Source organism: Thamnophis elegans, chromosome 1, assembly GCF_009769535.1.
Source record: "Thamnophis elegans isolate rThaEle1 chromosome 1, rThaEle1.pri, whole genome shotgun sequence".
In the NCBI taxonomy this organism is placed as follows: Eukaryota; Metazoa; Chordata; class Lepidosauria; order Squamata; family Colubridae; genus Thamnophis; species Thamnophis elegans.
This window is the reverse complement of record NC_045541.1, coordinates 76,713,297-76,737,631: the sequence shown is the minus strand read 5'-3', so window position 1 is coordinate 76,737,631 and position 24,335 is coordinate 76,713,297. Positions and strand designations below refer to the sequence as shown.

Genomic DNA, 24,335 nt, shown 5'->3' with positions numbered 1-24,335 from the left:
GCATATTTTAAAAATTATCAGCTGCTTATGTAGGGAAAGTGGAAGAAAGCCTTCCTATTGTAATGGCTGAATGCATCTAGTTTCGACCTACTTTTTGTCTTAACACAGGAATAACCTTATGGTTCTGTTAAAAGGTTTTTTGAACTTTGCGCATATTAGAGCAGTCAACCAGATCCGTTCAGAAATTCTGGCAATGTTCAGTGACAAAGATGTGCAAAATTCCAGAAAAGTGCAAGAGGCTTTTCTCCCCTACAAGATATTGACATCAACAGTCTTTAAGTGCCCTGATTTGGAAAAAAAATCAAGAAGTTTGGTTTTTATTTTTAAATATAGGGTAGAATTGAACAAAAATGCCCTCCATATCGTTTTATGACTTATTTTCAACAATGATCAGACTTCCTGGTTGTGAGGAAATGGTTTTAGTCAAAAAGTTCAGCGTGTATTATATTGAAGAGTGGTTGCAGTGAGTTTCTTCTTTATGTTTGATGATTTTTGTTTTTTAAAGTGTCCAGAATCCTTAGGATTTATTTTAATAACAATAAATCTGAAATCCTTTCTGACGCACACATCGCAACATAATTAACTCGCCATTGCGTAGCCTGGAAAAGCAAAAGTATCAATTCTCACACCAGCTAAGTTTTGTTGGCAAAAAAGCAGATGGTTGTAGAATTCACTTAACCAGATCCTTGGCATGCAAATTAACTGCTTCCTTCCACTGTGCGTTAAAACGCAGTAACCCTTAGTTTGCCAGGGTGAGAAGACTTGTGAATGCAGGGAAAGAACGGGGGCAGCTCTTCCTTTAACAAAAAAGCTCCCGAGTCTTGAGAAAAAATGAGGCTTCTGTCCGCGGCGATGGGCAAAAGTCAGACGATAGACCGCCGTGGTTCCGCACCGTGAGCACGCATATTTTCCTCCACTAAAAGTAGCGTGGCTTCTTTTTAAGCAACAGCGGGACGAAATGGCTTCAAAAGAACAACAAAATGACCTTGCTGGGTAAGATGATTTTTTTTTTTTTTTTGCCAGTGAGAATTGAACGGGATTGTTCAATCGGAGGGACTGCTAATCCGAATGGAAATTTCTGTTAAAGCCTCTTTTCTATACGGAACTGGACGCCTTTTTCACCATACTTCTTTTTCCGGGCAACTTTTCCGCCTGCTTCCTGCAAACTTCTTCCAAAGTTGCAAGGTTTCTCTTCCCCCACCCCTTTCTTAGAACGTTATTACAAAATAAATTAATAAAAATCTAGTTGCTTCGCCTTAGGGTAAAACAAATCAAAAACAAAAACATGAATTTATGGAAGGCACCATACCTGCCAGCACTTCTCTTCTCAAAACCGGAGCCCACTCCAGAACCAACGGCTGGAAATGCTCACGCTAGCAGCTCTTGCGGTTATGTTTTTTTCCCCAAAGCTGCATTTTACAAGAGCAAAAACGTATTTCAGAGTTGTATGCGGATAACACTAAATGATTGAATCTGACTAAATAATTGAATCTGAGAGTCGGAAGCCTTCTAAAGACCGGAGAAAGTAACCAGGCTGCCTCCCTGCTGTCTTTGCTTCTTCTGCCCTCGGCGTTGCCTTTCATCCCTTCTATTAACCTCTTCGGAGGATCTCACTAAGGGAAAGCTGCCTTGTCTTCTTTCATCTTTGGCTCTGATTGTAGCTTATGCTTCCCTGAATTCCCAACTTCCTGATTCTGGCCTGTTCCTGGTATTCCCAGTGAGTCTGAAGGCACCAGGTTGAGAAAGGATGTCAAAATAAAAAGCAGGAAGTATATTTATGTAATGAATAAGCAAGAACTTGTAAAAGGGGTCTTAGTTTTTGTTGTTTCTTCAATGAAGTTTTAACTCATGGCAACTGCCTGGAGAAGTCCCTGGGGCTTTCTTGACAAGATTTTTCCGAAATGCCTTGGACTGGTCCAAGATTACCCAGCTCTCTTTGTGGTTAAAATAGGACTAAAACTGTGCTGGTACACTAAACTGGCTGTTTTAGATTAAATATACTAATTTGCAGTCCATAAATAACTGAGGCTTTGGGGCTTTTTTTCTTAACATTTTCCAAAACTGTTTGATGGAAGAAGAAACTAATGCTTGGCAAAGGGAATAATAAATCATATACAAAAGGAATTGCGGCTTTAGTGATGTGCAAACTTGAGACACATCACAAGAAACTAAGACTTGTTCAGTAAATATACGTTATATTACAGGTAATCCTTGATTTACAATCATTCATTTAGCAACTGTTGAAAATTACAACGGCATAACCTGATCTGTCCAAATATTTCTGACATGGCAGCAGCCCCGTGGTAATGTGATCAAAATTCCCAGTGTTTGGCAACCAGCATGTACATACAACAATTGCAGCGTCCAAAGCTAAGTGATTATCCCTTCCGACCTTCCCGGCCAGCTTCCAACAAGCAACCAATGAGGAAGTTGGATTCACACAACAACCACATTATTCACTTAACTACAGTGATTCGCTTCACGATTGTGGCAAAAAAGATAAAATTGGTTACAACTTATTTTACAACCACTTTGCTTAGCAAAGGAAATTTGGGTCCCACTTGTGATCAAAAGTCAAGGGCTATCTGTATATGCCTTTTTTTTTCATTCCTAGCATTTTCACACCAATTCAGGTTCCATTTTTTAAAGGATCAACCTAGCATTGATCCATTGGTTACAACACGAATTCACCATCCAGCATATTGCCTAAGCTTGACATCATGGCCTGAGAGATAATGTCACCCAACCGACTTACATGGCTAAGACAGTATGGAACCTATAGTCTCCTGTTTTCTAGCCTAGTGCTTTAACCACTAGACCAGTGGTTCTCAACCTGTGAGTCGGGACCCCTTTGGGGGTCGAACAACCCTTTCACAGGGGTCGCCTAAGACCATCGGAAATCACATATTTTCAAAAAAATATGGAACACATAAAATAATTTTATGGTTGGAGGTCACCACAACATGAGGAACTGTATTAAAGGGTCACGGCATTAGGAAGGTTGAGACCCACTGCACTAGACCAAACTGGCTCTATAGCAATGATGGTGAACCTTTTTGGCAATGAGTGCTGAAAAGGGACCTTGCGTGCTCATCTGGGCCACAACCCGGAAGAGAAGCTGCCCAGCACACATGCACACGCGTAAAAATGAACCTCCGGTTTCCAGCATGCACGCCGGCCAGCTAGTCTTCTGGTTACAAGTGTCCATGCAGGTTCCATGTTCAGCTGGCCAGTGCATATGCTCACGCCGGAAAACGGAAGACCAGATCTTCCAGTTTCCGTCACTGCCACAAGCACGAAGGCCATCTGATCATTGCGCAAGCATGCGCACCAGAAACCCGGAAGAGGAACGGGCATGTGTGCCATAGTTCGCTATCACAGCTCTATAGTATGCAATATAGTGTGCAATATGTAATTGTATTAATTTGCTAAATTCATCCTGGCACCATTTGGTGACAAGATTATTCTTTGCTCTAACATAAAAGAGAAATGTGATAAAAGACAGCAGTGCGGACACATGCGTCATAGTTGGGATAGAAATCTTGTTAGTAAGAGAAAAACTACACCTTATCTTTTTAAAAAGTATTTCTTATAGCTAATTGCCCTATCAGTTCCTCAGCTGTTCAAGAAGATTATTTATACAAGATTTGGCTGTGTGACTATTAGGCAGACATTACTTAAAGCACTGGAAGCTTGAAATATCCAATAATTTCTTGCCCACAAGAAATTCCTTATTTTAGTGTTAAAAGCAATTATCACTTGAAAAATGTGTGCTTGAATAAATGAGTCCTGGAAGACAGCTTTTGTCAGTGACATCTTGCTCAGGTGCAATCTCTGTGGCTTTCTTCACCAGACTAATTGTGCAATTCTATAATTTCCTAAACTGTTTTCATGTTCTTCCCGTCTTTTTTCCCCAGAGGCTGCCTCATTCTTCCATCTTTAATGATTTGTAGTACCATTGGCAAGTCAGAACATGCATAACCCATAGTGATATAAAACCAGAAGATGGCAGGACTGCCAGAGCCTGGGTACCCTCCAGGGGAGGGCACTTTGGAGGCTGAGGCATTTTCTATTTCCTATTTGGCTGGCAACCGATTAAACCTGGATGTCTATCCTGAGAGCTGCCGCTTGTTCCTCAAGCTGCTGGAGAGCAGGAGAGAAGAAGTAGAACAGGTGGAGTTCTTGAGGCTGAACTGCAACGAGGACCTTATCACTTCTACCCTGAGCAGCCTTCCTGCTTTAAGGGGCTTGAAATCTCTTGTGCTCAAAGGTAACTGCACGTTTATCTGTCCCCTTTGTTCAGCTGCCTGCTTCTAATGTGCTCTTCCATAATTTCTTCTTCTGTCCTGACGGTTTGATTCATTTTCCTGTAGCTTCTAGGAATGGTCTTGTACCAGTTTCCTTCACAGTTATGTGGCAGGAAGCGTCTGCCTTTACTTTACACTCCTTAAAAGTGGCTTACTTGCAAATAATGATGGGAAAGCTTGCAGCCTTAGCATTCTTCAATGGGAAACACACATACACCCAATTTTCTGCTAATTTTTTTTTGGCTGGCATGGATTACCACTGCAATAATGGAGGTTCTGTGATAGAAGGTTGCAGTTTGTGATAACATTTCTGTCAAATACAGATGCTTTCACAACGAGAGCATGCAAAAATACGAAATCAATGGAGCTGATTCCCCTGATTTCTGTCCTCCCAAAGTTTTTATGAATCTTGATTTTACAATCATGCAACATATTCAACTCATTTTAACAGTTGTGTAAAATTTCTATACTGTTATGGAAGACCTATTTTTTCTCATTTTTTGTCTTTTTACAGCTTTCATTGCATAAAACCACCAATATTTTCAATAATGTTGCTTAGCAGGGAGGGGTATTTATGTTTATAAAAGCACAGTAGATGATATTTGATGCTGTTCTTTAAACACAATGTATCTTACTTAATTCCCCTCCACATTCATTTTTGCAGAGGAGATTTCAATATTTAATTAAGTCTGGAATCTTTATCCTATTTTCCCTAAAGTAAGGTTGTGGCAATCATTAGATCTTAATTCTGAATGTATATTCAGAGAGCTATACTGTTATTTCTGCACAGATTATGTACAAATTAAATCTGCATATGTGATATCCTATTAAAGTCAGTGTCATACAACTCAGTCATATGTATAATGTCCGAATACTTTTGCGTGTTATGTAAATCGCTAAAAACAACCCCTTAGAAATATAGTGTGTTATTAATACTCTGTTTCCCCGAAAATAAGACCTCCCCAGATAATAAGCCCAATCGGGCTTTTGAGCACATGTGCTAAAATAAGCCCTCCCCCAAAATATTGCAACACAGCAGCAGTCATGAGGTGATCACGCTCGCTGCCTCCATCACCACAAAAACAATAAGACCTCCCTGAACATATGGCCAAGTGCTTATTTCAAGGTTCAAAAGAAAATAAGACCCGATCTTATTTTCGGGGAAACACGGTATATGTATTAATAGTGAATTAATGCTGAATATAAACCAAATAGCTTCCTCTTTTCATTTGGAAGCTTCAGTAATTTGCAGTTTAGTAAATTGTATCATTAGAGAGCTATTCAAGAGTTAATGGACCAAGAGGCCCCAACAATGGTTGAGTGTGCCCTTTCTGGTTTTCAAGGAGAATTTAACCATCTCTGTCTTGGTCTTTTTATTACCACTATACCCTGAAAGAAGCAGGAGAACCTCACTGAACATTCACTCACTAATTGTATGATATTGTTGTATGCTTCAAAGTTCTGTGCGTTCCTTAAAGTTTCATTCTATATTGCAAATTATTTCAAGGAAATACCATGTCTATATGAAGTTGCTGTGGTGCAAACCTCTTCTTTGTTTTGACTTTTGCTTGCTTTCAGGTGGACACTCCAGAGATGACATTGGTGCATATCAGAAAGGATTGCTAGCATCTTTGCCACAAGAGTTTGGGCAGCTACAATGCCTTGCTCATCTAGATCTCAGCTTCAACAGCTTCACCATTTTACCTCCCTGCATTACTAAGCTGGCCAGCCTCAGTTTTCTCTCCGTCAACTACAACAATTTGCAGAGGCTGCCTGAGGACTTTGGCCAGCTTGCCAAGCTGACTTTTTTCTCTGCCATGAAGAACCAGCTCAAAGGTTTGCCGCAGAGCATCGGGGGGTTGGCAGCATTGCAGACATTGAACCTCTCCGAAAATGCACTGGAATCACTCCCCGAAGAGATTGGGAACTTGCACAGCTGTACTGAACTTGATCTCTCTGAAAATGAATTAACAGGAATACCAAGTTCTCTTGGTAAGCTGTTCACAAATTAAAGAAATGGATTCTTTATTCCACTTCCTGGGAGTAAAAAGTGCCGCAGGTTATCAAAAAACACTGACTGAGGAGGCCGAGAAGCTTCACCTTGTAGGTTGTAAACTGGGATTAAAATAATAATAATCCATTAATGGCATCTTTGCAACCAACTATAATCCTGAGTATATAACAGGCTAAACCCGATTTCCTTTGTGCCCTTATTAATTAGATGTTCCTTGTAGGGGTATATATCCATTTTGGTCTACGTGCATAATTCTTTATACCATTAAAGGAGAATATTTGTAGCTCGGCTGAAATGAGGGGTCCTGGTGCTCTCTGGGCTTGTTTTCTTGCAGATGTTTCATTACCCAAATTAACTGATGTCAGTGCTGGTAAAGTTACCTAGTTTGGGTAGTGAAATGTCTGCAAGAAAACAAGCAAGCTCAGAGAGTACCAAGGACACCCTCCCCCCCAAATAGTTCTTTATAATTGGTGTGGCAGTGTGAATGTAAGTCTAAGAAATCAAGTACGCAGTGGTTAGTTGGTTGTTTTGTATCTATAACAACTAGATTGGGATGGATTGGCATAAGACCCCTGGTGTTTTCTAAAGGGATTTGTAATTTGTAGAGGTTAAGAGAGGTATGTGAGTGTATGTATTTATTTGATTTTACCATGGCTAGGTTTTCTTTCAATGTTTAATCTGCGTTGTGACCTGCAGCCAATTTACAGTCTCTGCAGCAGCTGCATCTTCACAGCAATCTTTTGACAACTGTTCCTGCCTCCCTTGCCTGCCTACCTCACTTGTCGAGACTTGATCTGCAGAATAATAGGCTTCGAAGCATCCCTCCGGAGATTGAGAGTTTTCCTTTTGTGCTTCTAAGGGGCAATCCTCTAGGAGAATTGGAGGTGCCTCTGCAGTCAGGTAATTGCTTTTTTCTACTTGATTTGCCTACTGAACAGCTGTTCTCTGGCACTCTTGTCTCATCCTGGGGAGATGCCATCTGATCAACTATTTTGCCTGGCACAGAATAGGGTGCTCTCTTTTTGTTGTTTTTGTTGTTGTTGTTAAATGCAGTTCCAAAACTGAACACATGGTCATTCTTGATACAAAATATATACTAGGAAAGCATAATTGGGGGGAAAAAAATCACCTGAGTTTTTTGTTGGTATTCTTTATTTGTTCCATTTGTTTTCAGCGTCCAAGTCAAAATAACTGTTTGGAAGATATACAGCCCTTAAAATAAAACGAACTATAATCCATAATTCTTTTAAACAGGAAAAAATAATAAACAAGAAAGTGAAAAACAATTTTAAGAAATGGGAAACAATTCCAATGCAAACTGAAAATTAACACCCTATGGTTGAAAGGCTACAAAAAAAAATCCACAGGGCTAAATAATTCCACAATACATGAAACACTTTAAATTTTTCAAATTAAAAGATTAAAGTTTTTTGAAATGTCTAGGAAATAATAGCAAGTCCTTTGTAATACTTCAGAAGAGTTTTACAATAGGTTAGTTGAGGATATGTTCAGTTGGATAACTACTATAGAAAAGGTCCTTTTTCATATGACTCTCTTTCATGTCTCAGAGACAGCTATGCTTATAAAATTTTAAAAAAGTCACATCATAGGCATCAGGTGATAACATACTTATTGTCATTTCTTTATTCCTTTCTTTTCTACTTTTCTTCTGGGAACTCAAAGTGGCTCACATCAAGCTCTCTCCTTATGTTTTTCCACAACAGTAAAAAGAGGTTAGGACATGGACAGGTTTTCCTGGATTATATTATTATTATTCTCGACCACAGACTGAAGGAAGTCCTTTTGTTTTCTTGCAGATGACTCTAGTCAAGAAGAATTGCAGAGTGTGTATCTTAAAGCTGATGAAAACAGGTATTTCATGTGGTGTTTAGCTGATATCTTGGTCAGGTGTCTTCCTAACTCCCCACTGATTTATCATGAGTAGGCATCCATACAAGCCATAATAATATAATAAATACAGATTACAGTCTTGTTATTTAAGCTATGACATTCATGTGTTTTGTGATATCATTTCCTTCCAAAGATACCCCGATAGCATCTGTATTGCACCCAAGGTTTTTCTTAAACCAGTCTCTCTCATTCATTCAAATATGATTTTCTCAGTGTTTAAAATCTCAGCTCATTCAAATGAGCCAGAGCTCATTCAAAATGTTTTTGAAGACTAAATAGTTGTATTGCAACTATTAATGGTGCAGTGAATCTAGGCATAGATTACAAAGTGGCATCTATGGGCAACTGCCATGATATTAGCTGCCTGGCAGAGTCTCCTCACACTTAGAATTTGCATTCATGTGGGAAGGAAGAGTATATCATCTTATTTTGTCATCTCAGCTTACACATGGGGCATAGAGAAAGATTGTGTGGATGTATGAGTGAGTGTAGTTTTCTTTATTGTTGTTAGCTGTCCAGAAAGCTAAGTGTATTTCCTGAAGATATGGGGAGAAAGAAATGATAACTAGGACTCTTCAGCAATCTTGGTACATTTTTTGATCATGATTGTAGGAACAGGCAACACAATTTCCCACCTCAAAGGAATGGGGAATATGTAAGATAAGTCTTAATAGAGACATACTGTAGTCACATTTTGTCAAAAGCTGTCAATTGACAATTTAAATTGGGCCTTTATGTTTAAGGTGCTGGAAGAAATGGACTTTGGAGTGAACTTTATCCAAGAAATTAAAGCGATCTATAGGTCCCAGAATGAAAAAATTGTTATAAACTTAACCAATTCATGCGAAATTCAAAAGTATACAAGGCAAGGATGTCCCTTGTCTCCTCTGTTGTTTATCTTGGTTTTGGAAGTCCTGAAAGAAGTATTAAATAAAATGATAAAATAAGGGGTATAAACATTAAGAAAGAAACTTATAAATTGTGTGCCTTTGCTGATGATCTGGTTATAGTTTTACAGGATCCCAAAATAATATAGAATACTTGATGAAATTGAATGGGGCTTTGGCAGGTTTCAAATAAATAAACAATGCTGACCAAGAATATGTCTTCTCAGGATAATGATGTATTGAATAAAAAGTCAGGTTTTAGAGACATAGTCACAGTTAAAATAACCTCTCCACAAGCCCAGCTCCTCTCATTCCGCAGAGCTTACCTCCTTCAAAACTATGGTAACCAAAAAGTGGTCCACCCATGTTTAGCCCATAGCCTTAAAAAAATATCCTACATTCCAGATGAAATAAAGACAAACAGGTTGGACTCCAGCACCCTATGATCCACAGTCAACTGTGAAGCATTGTTGTGATTTATGGGAGTTGTGATCCAATTTATAATTATTTTTTATTTCAATTCTTCCATCTCAGCAAGAATAGAGATTATAAAGACATTTTGATTCTTTTTACATTTCCAAAGCTTTACTGTGACTCCTGAAGGCTGCCGCGTCTTCTTGGCTTGCGGCATTCAACTCTGTTTCCCACTGGGTGCTACAACTACTCGAGTAACTATTCACTTCCGGAAATGCTCCCCTGACCCTCATTGGGTGAAGCTGAAGCACCATGACATCCTGCTAAGTGAAGTCCTGGAACTGCAGCCCCATGGGATTCATTTCCAGCAGGTAAGTTTAAAAGATATTAAGCTGGAACTTTGCAAATTCTCTTGTTCATGTTAGTCTGCAGATTTACAATTTGCAAACTAATATGAACCAGAAGGAGAAAATATCCAGAGCATGGCTTCTGGAATTCTTTCCAAACTCTTTACAACTGTTATTTTCTTCTATGTGATTAAGTAATGTTTGCCTTCTCTGAGTTTGATTCTGCTGTTCCCTCTGATGGAGTCTGTATGTGTGCACTAGGAGGCGGAGAACAGTTTGCATGTCTAAGCTCCGCTTGGAACAATCAGCAGCATTTTGAGCTATTGCCCGTCTTCTTCTCCTCCTAGAATGATTTTTCTTCTCCAGGACCCCTGGCTGGATTTAGTCAATTTCAAGCTCAATCCTTTTGATAGCTTTTTCTTGGATAGACAAGTAGATAGAGTTCTGAAGTACCTGTACATCCTTTATTTCCATTAGGCTGTTGCATTGCATGGTGGTGGATTAGTTGCTTGTTAAATAGGCTAATGAGTTGGATTATTTGTTGGGTTCTTACTAAAGGTTTAGGCTGAATGTTGAATTTACAATAATATGGCTAACCCACCCACCCCCGCATTCCCACCACTTGGACACTAATCCAGATTAGAGACCTGGAATTTAGGAAATTAAGGGGAAAATGTTGTTGAGCAAGTGCAGGCCTTGTTCATGTATCCCAGTAATTCTTCATCAGTCATACAAGGACAAATTATAGTAATAGAAGAAATTATCCACTAAATCCACTAAAATGTATTTATTTTAACCCTGCATGTGACCATCTTTCTTTTGGGTATATATGGAACGATTAAGCACATGGATGACTATTTGCAAACAAAATATTATGAAATTACTGGGAATTCCAAAAATTACTATAAGTTACAAGATGCTATCATATCCTTAGAACATCTAGCAAATGGTCTAGAATGAACTATCACTCTGTCAAATATCTCTGTTGTTTTGCTAATTCCCTAAACCTTGGCAGTGGCATTCCATGCCAGGCTGTGATATACAGTTAGGAGATAGTGCTGCCCGTCTTCCTTTGTTATATGGGTATCCATGTGAGGGAGCAGAGGACCAGATGATAACTTACATGTTTTTTCCATGCCATAATTAGCATGTCATATCTAATGACAGCCTTTGTGTGATAATATCATTGAACACATGCTATCATTTTGAGAAGTTGTTGATGTTGCTGTTTGCAGGCAGCATGCTGAACTAGGCCACGTTATGGATGGAAAAGAATATTCATTCCTTTTTCATTTAGTGTGAGGTATAAATCCTTCTGAAGCATGTCAGTGAGAATCTATAGCATTTATGTATGGACAACTGCACTTTTGATTCTATAGCATGCTATCTTCCATGAGATCACATTCCATTTCCTATTTTGTGTCATTAGTCTCCCTTTTCTGCTCCCTGGAGTGAGTCTTTTATCTTGCTCCATATATTGCAGAGCTTGACTAAGGTTGTCTCTGTGGGATGAACTTATGGACACCCTCTCTTCTATTTTGGCACACTAGGAGGTGCGGATCTGGATGCCCTATGCTTCTCCTCAGAGCCTGAATGACCGTGAGCTCATAATTCGAAACTTTGATGGGCAGAAGTGGAGTGATTTGAAAACTAGAGTGAAATCCAAAGGCAAGGTATGTTGAGGATGGTTGTAATACCCATTTCTTCCCTTGTCATTTCTTCCTTGTGTCAAATGTGGATCCCTCATTTGAGTTCTTGCGGGAACTTGACATGTAAACTCTGTCTGATATGAACAATCTCTTATAGCCGGGATGGCAAACCTATGGCACGTGTTCCACAGGTGGCACACGGAGCCATTTGCGCATGCTGGCCAGCTGACTTTAGCCATTTTTCACCCTCCCCAGGCTCCAGAGGCTTTAGAGGAGCCTGGGGAGGGCGAAAACAGCCTCCCCCCCTCCCCAGAGGCCCTCCGGAGGATTCAGGAGCTTCCCTGAAGTCTCCAGAGCGCAAAAAAACAGCTCCATGGGTAAACCAAAAGTTTGGGAACAGACTTCCAGTGTGCTTGTAGGGCTGGTTTAAGCCCTCCGGAGCCTTCAGGGAAGTCTCCTGAAGGTCCCTGAAGGCTCCAGAGGACTAAAAACGGCCCTATGGACAAACATGTAGGGTCACTTTTCATCCTCCAGAGCCTTCAGGGAAGCCTTCTGAAGGCTCCGGAGGACTAAAACCGGCCCTACGAGCAAACCAGAAGTCTGTTCTCGAACTTCCAGTTTGCCTGTAGGGCCGTTTTTTTGCGCTCTGGAGGCTTCAGGGGAGCTCCTGAAGCCTCCAGAGGGCCTCTGGGGGGCGGAGGAGGCTGTTTTTACCCTCCCCAGGCTCCTATAAAGCCTCTGGAGCCTGAGGAGGGAGAAAAAAGCATGCAAAAAATGGGGGGGGGGCATGCCTGTCATGCGCGCATGCGCACTGGGGCGCCACGCATTGCATTATGGGTGTGGTATGCCTGCACACAACCTCCCTGCGCTCCCCCCGCTTTTGGTATGTGAGCCAAAAAAGTTTCGCCATCACTGTCTTATAGTTTAGAATAGTATTTCTCAACCTCAGCAACTTTAAGAAGTGTGGACTTTAACTCCAAGAATTAGGGATTCCTGACTGCCTTGGCTGCGGCATTCTAGTCTGCAGGCTGTCTTATGCCCTGGGAATTGCATTCTGGGAGTTGAAGTCCATACTTCTTGAAATTGGTGAGGTTGAAAAACTGGATTAGAAATGATCAAGCTCTTTGGTTGACATTTAAAGAAACATTCAATGCATCAATATTTCAATGGACCAGTTCAGATATAAACTCTTTGAAGGAATGTGAACCCCTCATGTGATGAGAGGCAGATGTCTTGTTTTTTATTATATAAATCTGATAAATAAGTAATTCACTCCGTCCTGAGAGCACAAAATTGAGGAAATCAAGCATAATCCCTTTGTCCCTCTACTTACCAACTAGGACTTACCGTATTTTTCGGAGTATAAGATGCACCTTTTTCCCTCAAAAAAGAGGGTGAAAATCTGGGTGCATCTTAATACACTGAATACAGCATTTTTGGTCTCCTGAAACCCCACCCCCTTTGCAAAAATGGCCTTTAGGAGGCTTCCAGGGTGCTCCTGGGGGCTGGGGAGGGCAAAAATGAGTGAAAAAAGGAACAGTTTTTTGCTCGTTTTTGGCCCTCCCCCTGCAATCCCCAGGAGCACTCTATAAGCCTCCTAAAGGCTATGCCTGTCTCTTTTTTTGACAAAAAATGGGCCTGTTTTCATGAAAAACAGCCCGCTTTGGGGAGATATGCAGAGTGCAAAAACTTTTTTTTTAATTTGCCTCTTCAAAATCTTGGTGCGTCTTATATTCCGGTGCATCTTATACTCCGAAAAATACGGTACATGTCACTGAGCATCTTACATTTCCTCTTACAGTAAAAAGGATAAAATACAAAAACAAGATAATGACATAATAACTAACAAAGAAACTGAGGCTACTGAGAACAATATCAGACACAACTCAGGGTATTCTAGGTGTCCTTCCAAAGTCTTCTTTAAAAGCCAGATTTTAATAGCTGTCCTAAAACAGCAAGCTGGGGGCTAGTCTGACTTCACTATTAAGCCCTGAGTTATGATCTACTGTGGTAGTGAGTTGGTGTCTGTATCTTTAAAGTACTTCCGTATGTCCTGAAGGTTCTCTTCATTCTTCCACATTCTTGGACAGAAGCATTCGGCTTGCTGCAGCGTCTCTCACTTCTCCTGGTTTTTGGTTGTCTCACGTCTTGTGGAGAATGAATGCAAAGTCTGCCAGGAAGGGGGCTTGCTGTTTTCAACTGTTGATCCCAATATTAAAGTGACCTTTCCTCCTGGTGTGACCGAGGAGATGAGGACAGTGAAGCTACAGGTAAGGAAGAAGCCATCCACCCACCCAAACAAATACAGATAAACATTGACTCCCAGTAATCCAGCCTTCCAATAAAAAAATTCCTGCGTTACAAGATTGAAAATCACCTGGTTCAGGTTACACAATTTGGGTCATGTGAATTTAAAGCCATACAGTTAAAAGACAAGTCCTGAAATAATTGTTTAATGTCATGTTTGACTTGGATAGCCCTCAGAAATTTTTCTTAATTAACCCACGTTGCTAGTTTGTAAAATTTCCTTAGGGATGTTGCTCAGTGCCGAGGTGGTGCAGTGGTTAGGGTGCAGTACTGCAGGCCACTTCAGCTGACTGTTATCTGCAGTTCAGCGGTTCAAATCTCACCGGCTCAAGGTTGACTCAGCCTTCCATCCTTCCGAGGTGGGTGAAATGAGGACCCAGACTGTGGGGGCGATATGCTGACTCTGTAAACCGTTTAGAGAGGGCTGAAAGCCCTATGAAGCGGTATATAAGTCTAACTGCTATTGCTATTGCTATTGTTCAATTTCAGCCAGGAATGATGGGGAGAACGCAAATAATCAGAGCCTGATCACGCTCTGCAATTCTGCATATAGTTTTCCCTATTAATATCTTTATGGAGAGCAGTGTATATTACTTGCTGCATGAGAAAAGTGGCATTCAGTTTTTTAAAGGGTTCTAGTTTTTAGATCTGCATACGCAGAAGAGAAATGAAGTTCAGATTTACAATAAGTGCCTGCAGTGCTTGTCCAGTGCATGCCATTGTTTCAGTCTTTAATTAATTCACCTTCTCCATTCAGCTCTGTTGCCTGCCACATATTGTTTCTTCTTGACATTCATCTCTAAGACAAAAGATTAGCTTACATAAAATGTACGCTTGTTTTGTTTGTGTGTCACATTCAGAATAAAGCATACTATTTGCATGCTTTAGAACAACAGTTTGGGTCCTTCCCTTGGATTGGATTTGAATTTTGGTGGAGCAGTATTTGCTGTTGCTTCTTTTAAATGAGTCTCTGAGTGAACTGAACAGTGTTTCAGTTTCTGAATAGTCTGTCAAAAATGAAAGGTGCTGGTCATGCTTAATTTTAATTCCATATTTTTTTTAAAAAAATCAAACCCAAAGGCTACCACTTTTTCCCATTCAGAAAAAAATGGAATAAGACACCCTTTTTTGGGTGAGAAGATTTTCTTGTCTGAAGATTAGGATTTACAATAAAATCAAGGAATTGCTGAGCTGTCTCTGCCTTTACTTCTCTGAGCCAGATTTGAGAACTAACAACTAGAAAGGAGCCCTCACAAGGAACAAATTGGGGCCTGAACCTGTGGCCAGAATCCAAGATACTTCCTATTTATTTATTTTCCAGGGGCATCCCTTAAATCAATGGCCCCCAACCAGGGACGGGTTCCGTGGAAAGAGGTTTTTCCTTGGACTGGTGGGGGCGTGGTTTCGCCTGCATCTCTCAGATGAGGCTTCACTTGTTTACGTGGCCAGGTTTCTGGCAAGTTGCGGACCACTATCAATCCACGGACCAGGGGTTGGGGACCTCTGCCTTAAATTCTGTCAGATTCCTCTCCAGCAAGTCTCTTGATCTTCAAGATCAACTTTTGGCTGTGGGAGGAGGCCCTGAGAGATTTTTCATGTATGGAAGCTCATGCAGTCTTGAATGGGTCCGATTATCTTTTTTGTTATTATTTTTTTTAACTTTCAGGTGCTTCCTGTATTAGCAAAGGACCTAAGAGAGATCACCGGTGATTCTGAAACAGTTGCCAGCCCTCTCCTCTGCCTCTCTCAAAGTTCCACTATGGACTTTCTTCAGCCTGTTAAAATTCAGCTTCCACTGCCTCCTGGTGTCACAGGTTAGTTTGCCAGGGTTTTTTTTTTTGGGGGGGGGGAGTTTTCATGGGCTGGGGATATTTCTTTAAAATATGCAGCTCTCTGAATTTCAAGAGCAGTTCAACCCCTTGGTACAGTTAAATACAATTTTGAGATAATTTATCTTCTGTGGAGGAAATTAGGTTAAGTTGTTATGGATAGGCATTGCAAAAGTTTAGGGCAGTTTAGCTCTATCCTGCAGAACATTCATTGTTTACATTTGGTCAAACTATCATAGTCCTTTCCAAATGTTATCTGTCCCATCTATGACATCAGCCAACCTCCATCCCCTCTGATGCAGTTATAAACTGAAAAGAGTTCAACCTTTAAGTTTATGGCCAACATCTTTTCATTTTCCCCCCTCAGGTCTAACCTTGGATCGTTCCAGAGTACATTTGTTGCACAGTGACTGGGATGCTCAGAACTGGAGTGACATCACTGATCAAGTGATACTGGAGTTTACCCACCTCTATGCCTTATTTGAAGTAACACACTTCTCTTGGTTAGTGGGCCAGGAGTCGTAATCTTATTCTCAGTAGCACTTAAGTGGTTGTGGACTCTGTGGCAAGGGCTCATTTGAGCCAGCAGCTTTCTTTCTATGGCAAGCAGCAAATGTTCTCAGCTGGCCTTTCCATCATATTTACAACAGAATTGATATGCATTTGGAGCATTTTCCTTGACCATTAGAGCTGAAGCTCTGCTTACACAGTTGTTTTGCAAAACAACTTGGACAGCTATCTGTCAGACATGCTATAAACTAGAGTCTCCTACGTGAGCAGGGGGTTGGAGTAGAAGACCTCCAAGGTCCATTCCAATTCTGTTATTCTGCTAAGTGATGGGAAACGAGCTGTTCCCACATTTTGCTGAGATTGCTTTTCTTCTTTAGGATGCTTGAAAAGTCATGACATGGTGGACACCAAGCAATCCAGAGATACAGAGTACCTTCCTTATGCATAGTCTCATTATCTGCAGATTCTAAGGAGAGACCAGTCCTCAATCTAATACAAAGATTTTTCAGATCGGAAATTTAGACTTTATTTTTGTTACTTTATGCATGTAATGGCACATGAGTTTTGGTGTATGTGTAATGCACATTTTAAAGATGTAGGCTAGAATACCTGCTGTATATTTGTTCCTCCTCCTGGACCACATTTTTCTGGGTCAGCCAGCCTGGGGAGCATGGCTTCACATGGCTTCTTCAGAGCAGCCGGCTTTCTTTGACTTGCTTAGCTCTGATGGAGGGAGTCACCCAATGTGCATCCATGTGGCTCAAGAGGATTTCTCCTCTCTCCCCATAGTCAAAGTCTCTTGAGCCTGCTACTGAATGCTCACACAGACTCCAGAACTCCTGTCCTCTTCTTGTTCACTGGAGCAGCACCAGCTATGATTGCCAGCACTATGGTTGGAAGCTTCGTGGAGACACAAAAGACAGCTGTGTGACTTTGAGCTGGTCATTCTCACTCAACCCAACTGCTCTTAGAGTTGTGGAGAAAAAGAGGAAGAGGAAAGAGTATTATGTTTGTTCCCTACCATGAGTTATTTATAAAGTAAAAAAAATAATAAAATCTAATAAATATTTTATTTCATTATAAGAATCAGACTACTAGCGGGTTTTTCCCCCATTAATGAAGCAATTATGTAGCCCTCATGCACTCATATTTCCCAGTGGTTGACTTTATCAGAGTAAACCTGAATCAATTCAAATCATTTTACAAATCTCCCTTTCCCTCCAGGTATTGGTTATGGTGCACCACAAAGGCCTACATTGGTGGCTTTGCTAAAGAAGTCTATAAAAAATTGCGCATGTACCGGGTGAGCTTCATAGCACTGCAGAGAAAGAAAGATCCAGAGCAAGTCTTGCTCCAGTGCCTCCCAAAGCACAAGGTGAGTATTCGTATGTCCGTAAGAGTACATCCCTGCACCCATCACCCATACCAATGTACACGTATGCCCATTTAATAGAAAATACAGCATGTATTCTGCAAACACAAAGTTGTTCTTAGTAGCCAGAATTCTAAAAAGAGGAATATAGTTGGAATAAATAGGGAAGGTTTTTTTCCCATTTAAAGATGCACTTGGCCTGTAAGTGTGTGTCTGGAGCCAAACTTATACAAATGTAGAATCAAAACAAACAAAATTCATTTGTGAGTGTATGTTGTATATAAACTGCACTTAGAATACTGCATCCGCTTTGGCCATCACAATATAAAAAAGATGTTAAGACTCTGGAAAGAGTGCAGAAAAGAACAATTAAGATATTGGGGGACTGGAGGCTTAAATATATGACGAACAGTTCCAGGAATTGGGCATGCCTAGTCTAGAGAAAAGAAAGACTAGGAATGACATGATAGCAGTGTTCCAATATTTGAGGCCTGCCACAAAGAAGAGGAGGGGGGGGAGATGTTTCAACTTTTTTCCCAAAGCACCAAAAAGCAAGACAAAAACCAACAGATGGAAACTAACCAAGGAGAGAAGCAACCTAGAACTAAAGTGAAATCTCCTTACAGTGAGTACAGTCAACCAGTAGACCAGCTATCTTTCAGAAGTTGTGGATGCTCCATCACTGGAGGCTTTTAAGAAGAGATTTGACGTTCATTTGTCTGAAATGGTATAGGACTGTGATGGCAAACCTATGGCATGCATGTCACAGTTGGCACATGGAGGGCATGCGAGGTGTCGCCCTGTCAGCTCCAGCACGCATGCATGCACCGGCCGTAAACTGGAAGTTCGGGAACGGCCCATTGGGCCGTTTTTCTCCCTCTGATGATGATGATAAATGTATAAGCAGATCTTTTGGAGTTCAAATGAAAGATCACAATTCCAAAATACGTCAGTTCTAGAGAACAATTTGAAGGTTTCAATACATTTTAGGGGAGGTAAGATTAGCAAACACAGAGGGAGAAGAGGAAACTTGTCTGATGAAATCTTAATTATTTGATCAGACTATTATTGGATGCTGCACCACTTGGATAAGTGAGTTTAGGTATATTGTTTCAATTTTCTATGAGCATATATACATTTTTGCTGTTCTTTAGACCGTTTCCATTGCGCTGACACTAGCATATTTTTCAGCCTTTTGTGGAATTGTTATTCGTTATGTTAGAGTCTATGATTAGAGATACATAGAGAGCTCCTATCACATGTATTGCATTTTATTAACCCTCTGGGAGCTCATTTCCTTGGAAGCCTGAATCTTACCACTGAAGTGATACAAGGATAAAGAAATGAGGATTTAAAAAATACGTTCATTTCTTTATTCCTTTCTGACGGTCTTTTAGGTGGATCCTGTTTTGAAAAAGCTCCATGACCGATATCGAGGCCCTGAGCCATCTGACATTGTGGAGATGTTTGAAGGGGAGCAGTTCTTTGCAGCTTTTGAACAGGGTATCAGCATTGATGCAGGTGAAATGTCAAACAGCTTGTCTACATTTACATATGTATGCCTCCATAACTCAAGTTTAGTTGTGAAATTCCAAATTAACTCATAACAGTAGCAATAGCACTTAGACTTATACACCACCCAGTAGTGCTTTGCAGCACTCTCTGGGCAGTTTACAGTGTCAGCATATTGCCCCCAACAATCTAGGTCCTATTAAAGGAGAATATTTGTAGCTCAGGGTTGAAATGAAATAATGCCAAAGAGTCATTAGTAAATAGCCCAACTAAAGAATCCACCCTCACAGACAGGTAAGACACCAGAATATAAACTCAGGGCAAACAGACGCCTTACTAGCACTAATGATGTTACATAATTAGGGTAATGAAACGTCTTCAAGAAAACAAACAAGCTCAAAGAGCACTGAGGACCCCCTCAATCTAGGTCCTTATTTTACTGGGGGGGGGGGAGGATGGAAGGCTGAATCAGTCTTGACCTGGTCAGGATTGAACTCCTACTTGTGGGCAGAGTTAGCCTGAAATACTGCACTTTAACCACTGCACCACCACACTCATCTTAAGAGTACTTCCAAAAGAGAGAATCAGTTGCACAGGTAGAACCTGGATGGATCTTAATCCCACATTACATGGTATCATAGTGGAGGCCTATATCTGAGAAACAATAAATATGAGTTGTCCTGCCTCTGACTATAGAAATCACTTCCCTCTGTCCCCCACTACCACCCTGGGGCTATTTCCTAATTTATGGATAAGGAGGATATTCCTTTTCTGAATTTTCCAGGAAAAGGTTCAATTGCTTTAAACTGTTGCAGACAAATGTTATATATGCAATCTCAGGTGCTTAAAAATTTCAAGGGCATTGTCCTAGAATGGAAGGCCTAGAATGATAATGTTAAAAGGCCTTTAACTGAAAGTGGCACCTTTTGCCTCCTTAACCTTTCAAAGGGGATACAGTGGCTCATTGTTGATCAAACGATTGGTAGTTTGGCAGTTCAAATCCCTAGCGCTGCGTAATAGAGTGAGCTCACATTACTTGTCCCAGCTTCTGCCAATCTAGCAGTTTGAAAGCATGTAAAAATGCAAGTAGAAAAATAGGGACCACTTTGGTGGGAAGGTAACAGCACTCCATGTGCCTTTGGTGTTTAATCACGCTGGCCACATGACCACGGAGACATCTTCGGACAGTGCTGGCTCTTCAGCTTTGAAACAGAGATGAGCACCGCCCCTAGAGTCAGGAACGACTAGCACATATGTGCAAGGGGAACCTTTACCTTTACCTTTCAAGTTACAATTTGAGTAATAAATGTGGGATACTTTATGTGCAAACCATATGGTTTGCCAATGTGTGGCAAAATTTGCAATTTACTTTGAGACTGTGGATGAGAAAAAAGAAAATTAGGATGACTTAGTTCCAAAATTCTGTTTCTTGTGGGACAAAAACACGTCAAAGAAGTTTAGTCTTCCTAACAGCCTTCCCAAACCTGATGCTGTGGTAGCTGAGAATTTCAGAAGTTGTGTTCCACCCAGTTTAGAAAACTTCTAGTTGCAGGCAGCTATTTTATAAGTATGAAATTATTTATGATATAAGCAAATTGAATTATTTTCTCAAACTTATTTCAGACCGCCCAGACTGTATTGATGGAAGGATTTCATTCAGTTTTTTCTCTCATTTGAAAAATGTGAAGGAAGTCTATATTACCTCTGAAGTGGACAGAAACACCAAGGCTGTGAAAGGGCAGGTACATATGCTTCTCCTCTTCTCCACAGTAAAACTTGCTCTAACAGTTTGTACCCCAATTAATTAATACTAGCATATCAATTATTTTTCCTCATTGTCTTGAACCCAGCGGCATAACTTTGTATTGTCTGATTCCATAATTCGAAAGATGAACATATAATTTTGATTGTACTGAATTGTAATAAATATTACCTTCCAATTATTTTTATATGCTTTATGGGTGGCTGTTGTTCACAATTGAACCCAAAGCCACTTTACCTCAGTTTTTTTTTAATTAAAGTATCTTTTTAAAGGGGCCTATTCCAACTGTGCAGGGTTTATGTCAAAAGTTCTACTGCCCGGAAGCTTTCTTCTAGTTCTCACTATATTATTATTTTCCCATGTATAATACCATTGTCTCTAATATTAAATAGCTGTAAAAACTCAGAACTTAAGTGCATGCAAAATTGATGGGGTTTGTTTGCTAAGCAAGCCCTTTTGAGTTACCTTGCAAACCATAACTGGCTTTGCACACTGCAGTGATCATAACATAGCTTGCTTGTGACTTAGTGTTGGCATGAACACAACTGATTATTACTCATTCAGTCAAGCACAATAAGCACATCATGGCTGATTTATGAACCTTGTCATACCTCATATATATGTATTTAACTTTTTTCTAAATAAGGAAATTGATATGAATTTAATTGCAAAGTATGCATCAATAGTACTAGAATTTACAAATTCACAGTTTGTAAGAGCAAAAGAAGAGAACCAGTTTGGGGTAATGATTAAGGCACCAGGCTACCAACTGAGAGACCTTGAGTTCCATGGTTTTAGGCACAAAGCAAGCTTTGTGACAACTTTGGGCCAGTCACTCTCTCTCAATCCTGGGAAGGAGGTAAGGGCAAACCACTTTGGAAAGTGGTTCAAGAAAGCACAAGAAAGATTTCAATCCTGATTTAAAGGTATAAAAGAAATGCTGGGGTGGTGGTGGGAAGAATGAGCACAGGAAATCCCAGGTAATCAAAACATAGTGATAATCCTCAACAGATTGGATAATAGGCACACAATAATATGCCAGGAACAGATTATTTGCTATGCATTTATCTCATTCTAGAACCTCTATAAATAAATGCACAAGTAAGTAACTTCCCAAATGAGAGAACACCAACATCTCAGCCAGTTGTGAGTCTTTCAAACTTGTTTAAGGCTGATCTCTTTTTGAAGGTTTCCTTTTATCGAGGAGAAGTTCCTGAGAGCATTCCTGAAGAGATTTCAAGGAGGAGGAAGGGGCCCGATTCTCATTGGCTAGCTACCTTGCCAATCAAGCTACCTGTAAGTGTTATTCACAAAGAAGAATTGACACACGCAGCATTAGGACTGCTATTATTTTTTCCCCTGGCCTTGCCAATTGGAAGGTGTCTTCCATAGACACTTTTGTTTATGTAAGGCAGTCACTCCATAGATTGTCTTATGCATTATCCTTTTTAATACTTCACATGAAATATCCCTTATATCATGATGATAATGTTAGTGGACAGAGTATCAGGAGAGAATATGGAATTGTTAGTCAATTGTTTTAATAGTTGTTTACGTATTTATTTTATTTAAAACATTTATACAGCTACCCATCCTATACCAGACTCTGGATGGCTCCCAGTCAAGAATTAAATAATAAAATAACCTTAAAACCATATTAGAACTTTTAAAACTATAATCTTATATTTTCTTGCTGAACTTTAAAGGCATTGTTTAAAGGGGTTTGCTATTTTGTACTGACTTATACTTACATTTGGTGTTGTTTGTGTTATCAGTTGTATGAAATCATATAAAATATTTTTCATAACTGAAAATAAAATACGTAGGAAGACTATTAAGAATAATTTGTATATTAAAGCTGGTTGGTTGGATCTTGAAACATTTGAATGCCACCTGGCTAAAAACTTGAGGATAGGGTGTAGGGTTTTGAAAAGCTATTTAAGTTAGCTATGTTTGCTTAGAAAAATAATTCCATTATTAAAAAAAAACCATTTGACTGCCAATTAATTATCTATAGACAATTAATATACTGTCAATAAACACTTCCCAAAGTTTTTGTTGGGTTCATTCAGTTCAGTAAGAGAAACATGTTTTAATCCATTGGTCTCTTTAACTGACAATTTATAATACTATAAGGTGGGTTTTCACTACATAACAGTGGTTTCATAGAATTTCTCTAAAATAGCTTGTTTTTATAAAGGAGAACTTTTCTAACTTTCAAATATTAAGATGTTTCCGCTCACAAGTATGCACTTCTTATGGTGAGGATACTTTCTAATTTATAAACAGGAACACACTTATTTTGATAGCAACTATGTTGTGTAATTGCATAATTATACTATAGCATAAATTCATATTCCAGGCCATTTCATTCGTCATAAAATTCCTTAGAGATTAGACTTAAGCAAGAAGATACCTATCTTTCATTTAGATAAATATTCAAAATTAATGCATTTATTAATGCCTAACCTTTTATTGCCCGTTCCTAATTTAAAATTCACTGTTTCTTTCTTACCATACTATACTTGTATCATACATCCAGTTCACATTTTAATGCTTTCCGTAACTCAAAATAAACCAACCTTTATTAACCATTAACTGATAAGCAAAACTTAAAGTATATTTTTGACCTTGAATGATGATTGACCCTTCAACAGATTTCAAATAACTTCTGACCAGGAGAGTTTATAACCCATCATTACTCAATTCTCTTTCTGACTGAGGCTGATAAGACCTTAACAAGATGATATCTAAATCACTTTGTATGCATAAGTTCACATAAGTTTCCCAAAACTCATGGTGAACCAACTTATATCTTTATGGCACTTCTTTTAATATAAGCTCTACTTTTATGAATAGTTTAATTTTAATTTTTATGTAATTCATCTAAGGTAGACAAGAGGGCTGTGTTTTAGCCAAACATATGTATTGTTTCTCATTTTCTTTTTGAAGAAATGGTTAACATTAGTGGGTAGAAACCTTCTTCCTTTACACTTTAAAGATGTACCTCTGAACAAGGAACAGACTGTATTGGGCACAAAAGCTAAATTACTAATAGCAAAAGTTGTTATTGTTCCCAATTTTAAAATCAGAAGCAAAAACAAGATTGGATAAATGTTATCCAAAATCAGTGATCAAGGTGATAGATGTTGAAGTCCAACAGAGCTTGGAGTCTTTTCCAAGTGGGAAAATGTCTTTCTTTAAATCTGTAGTAGTTGAATAAAATTCCAGAACACATCAAACCAATTATGGGTTTTTTTCCCATGACTCAATGCTGAATGGAAGACAATACCATCATTGTACATTGCATATGGTTGGATTTCAATATTTTATACATTTACCTGAAATTAAATCTGAATAAATGTCCATAACAGTGCAATATCCATCACTATAGAGCTAAATCAATTGAATTGAAATGATGAGGGTAGTTGAAACTTAGTTGAATACACAAGAAACTTCATGCTAAGGTCAGTTCAACATGAGAATCAATTATCCAAAGACACAGTGCTCTCTG

The 24,335-nt window shown here is 39.5% G+C and overlaps 1 protein-coding gene across 1 annotated transcript in view; it reads left to right on the top strand.

Moving 5' to 3' along the window:
* Window positions 1–273: 273 nt before the first annotated feature.
* The window catches only part of PIDD1 (p53-induced death domain protein 1), a 28,005-nt gene continuing 3,943 nt past the window's right edge, over window positions 274–24,335 (top strand). Inside the window, exons 1-14 of the mRNA XM_032231823.1 lie at window positions 274–993; window positions 3,918–4,270; window positions 5,886–6,299; window positions 7,018–7,221; window positions 8,139–8,193; window positions 9,703–9,904; window positions 11,431–11,553; window positions 13,620–13,799; window positions 15,503–15,650; window positions 16,033–16,168; window positions 17,400–17,550; window positions 18,945–19,068; window positions 20,683–20,801; window positions 22,010–22,117. Coding sequence (XP_032087714.1) covers window positions 4,006–4,270; window positions 5,886–6,299; window positions 7,018–7,221; window positions 8,139–8,193; window positions 9,703–9,904; window positions 11,431–11,553; window positions 13,620–13,799; window positions 15,503–15,650; window positions 16,033–16,168; window positions 17,400–17,550; window positions 18,945–19,068; window positions 20,683–20,801; window positions 22,010–22,117 — 2,229 coding nt within the window. The 5' untranslated portion in view covers window positions 274–993; window positions 3,918–4,005. The remainder of the gene's footprint in view (window positions 994–3,917; window positions 4,271–5,885; window positions 6,300–7,017; window positions 7,222–8,138; window positions 8,194–9,702; window positions 9,905–11,430; window positions 11,554–13,619; window positions 13,800–15,502; window positions 15,651–16,032; window positions 16,169–17,399; window positions 17,551–18,944; window positions 19,069–20,682; window positions 20,802–22,009; window positions 22,118–24,335) is intronic.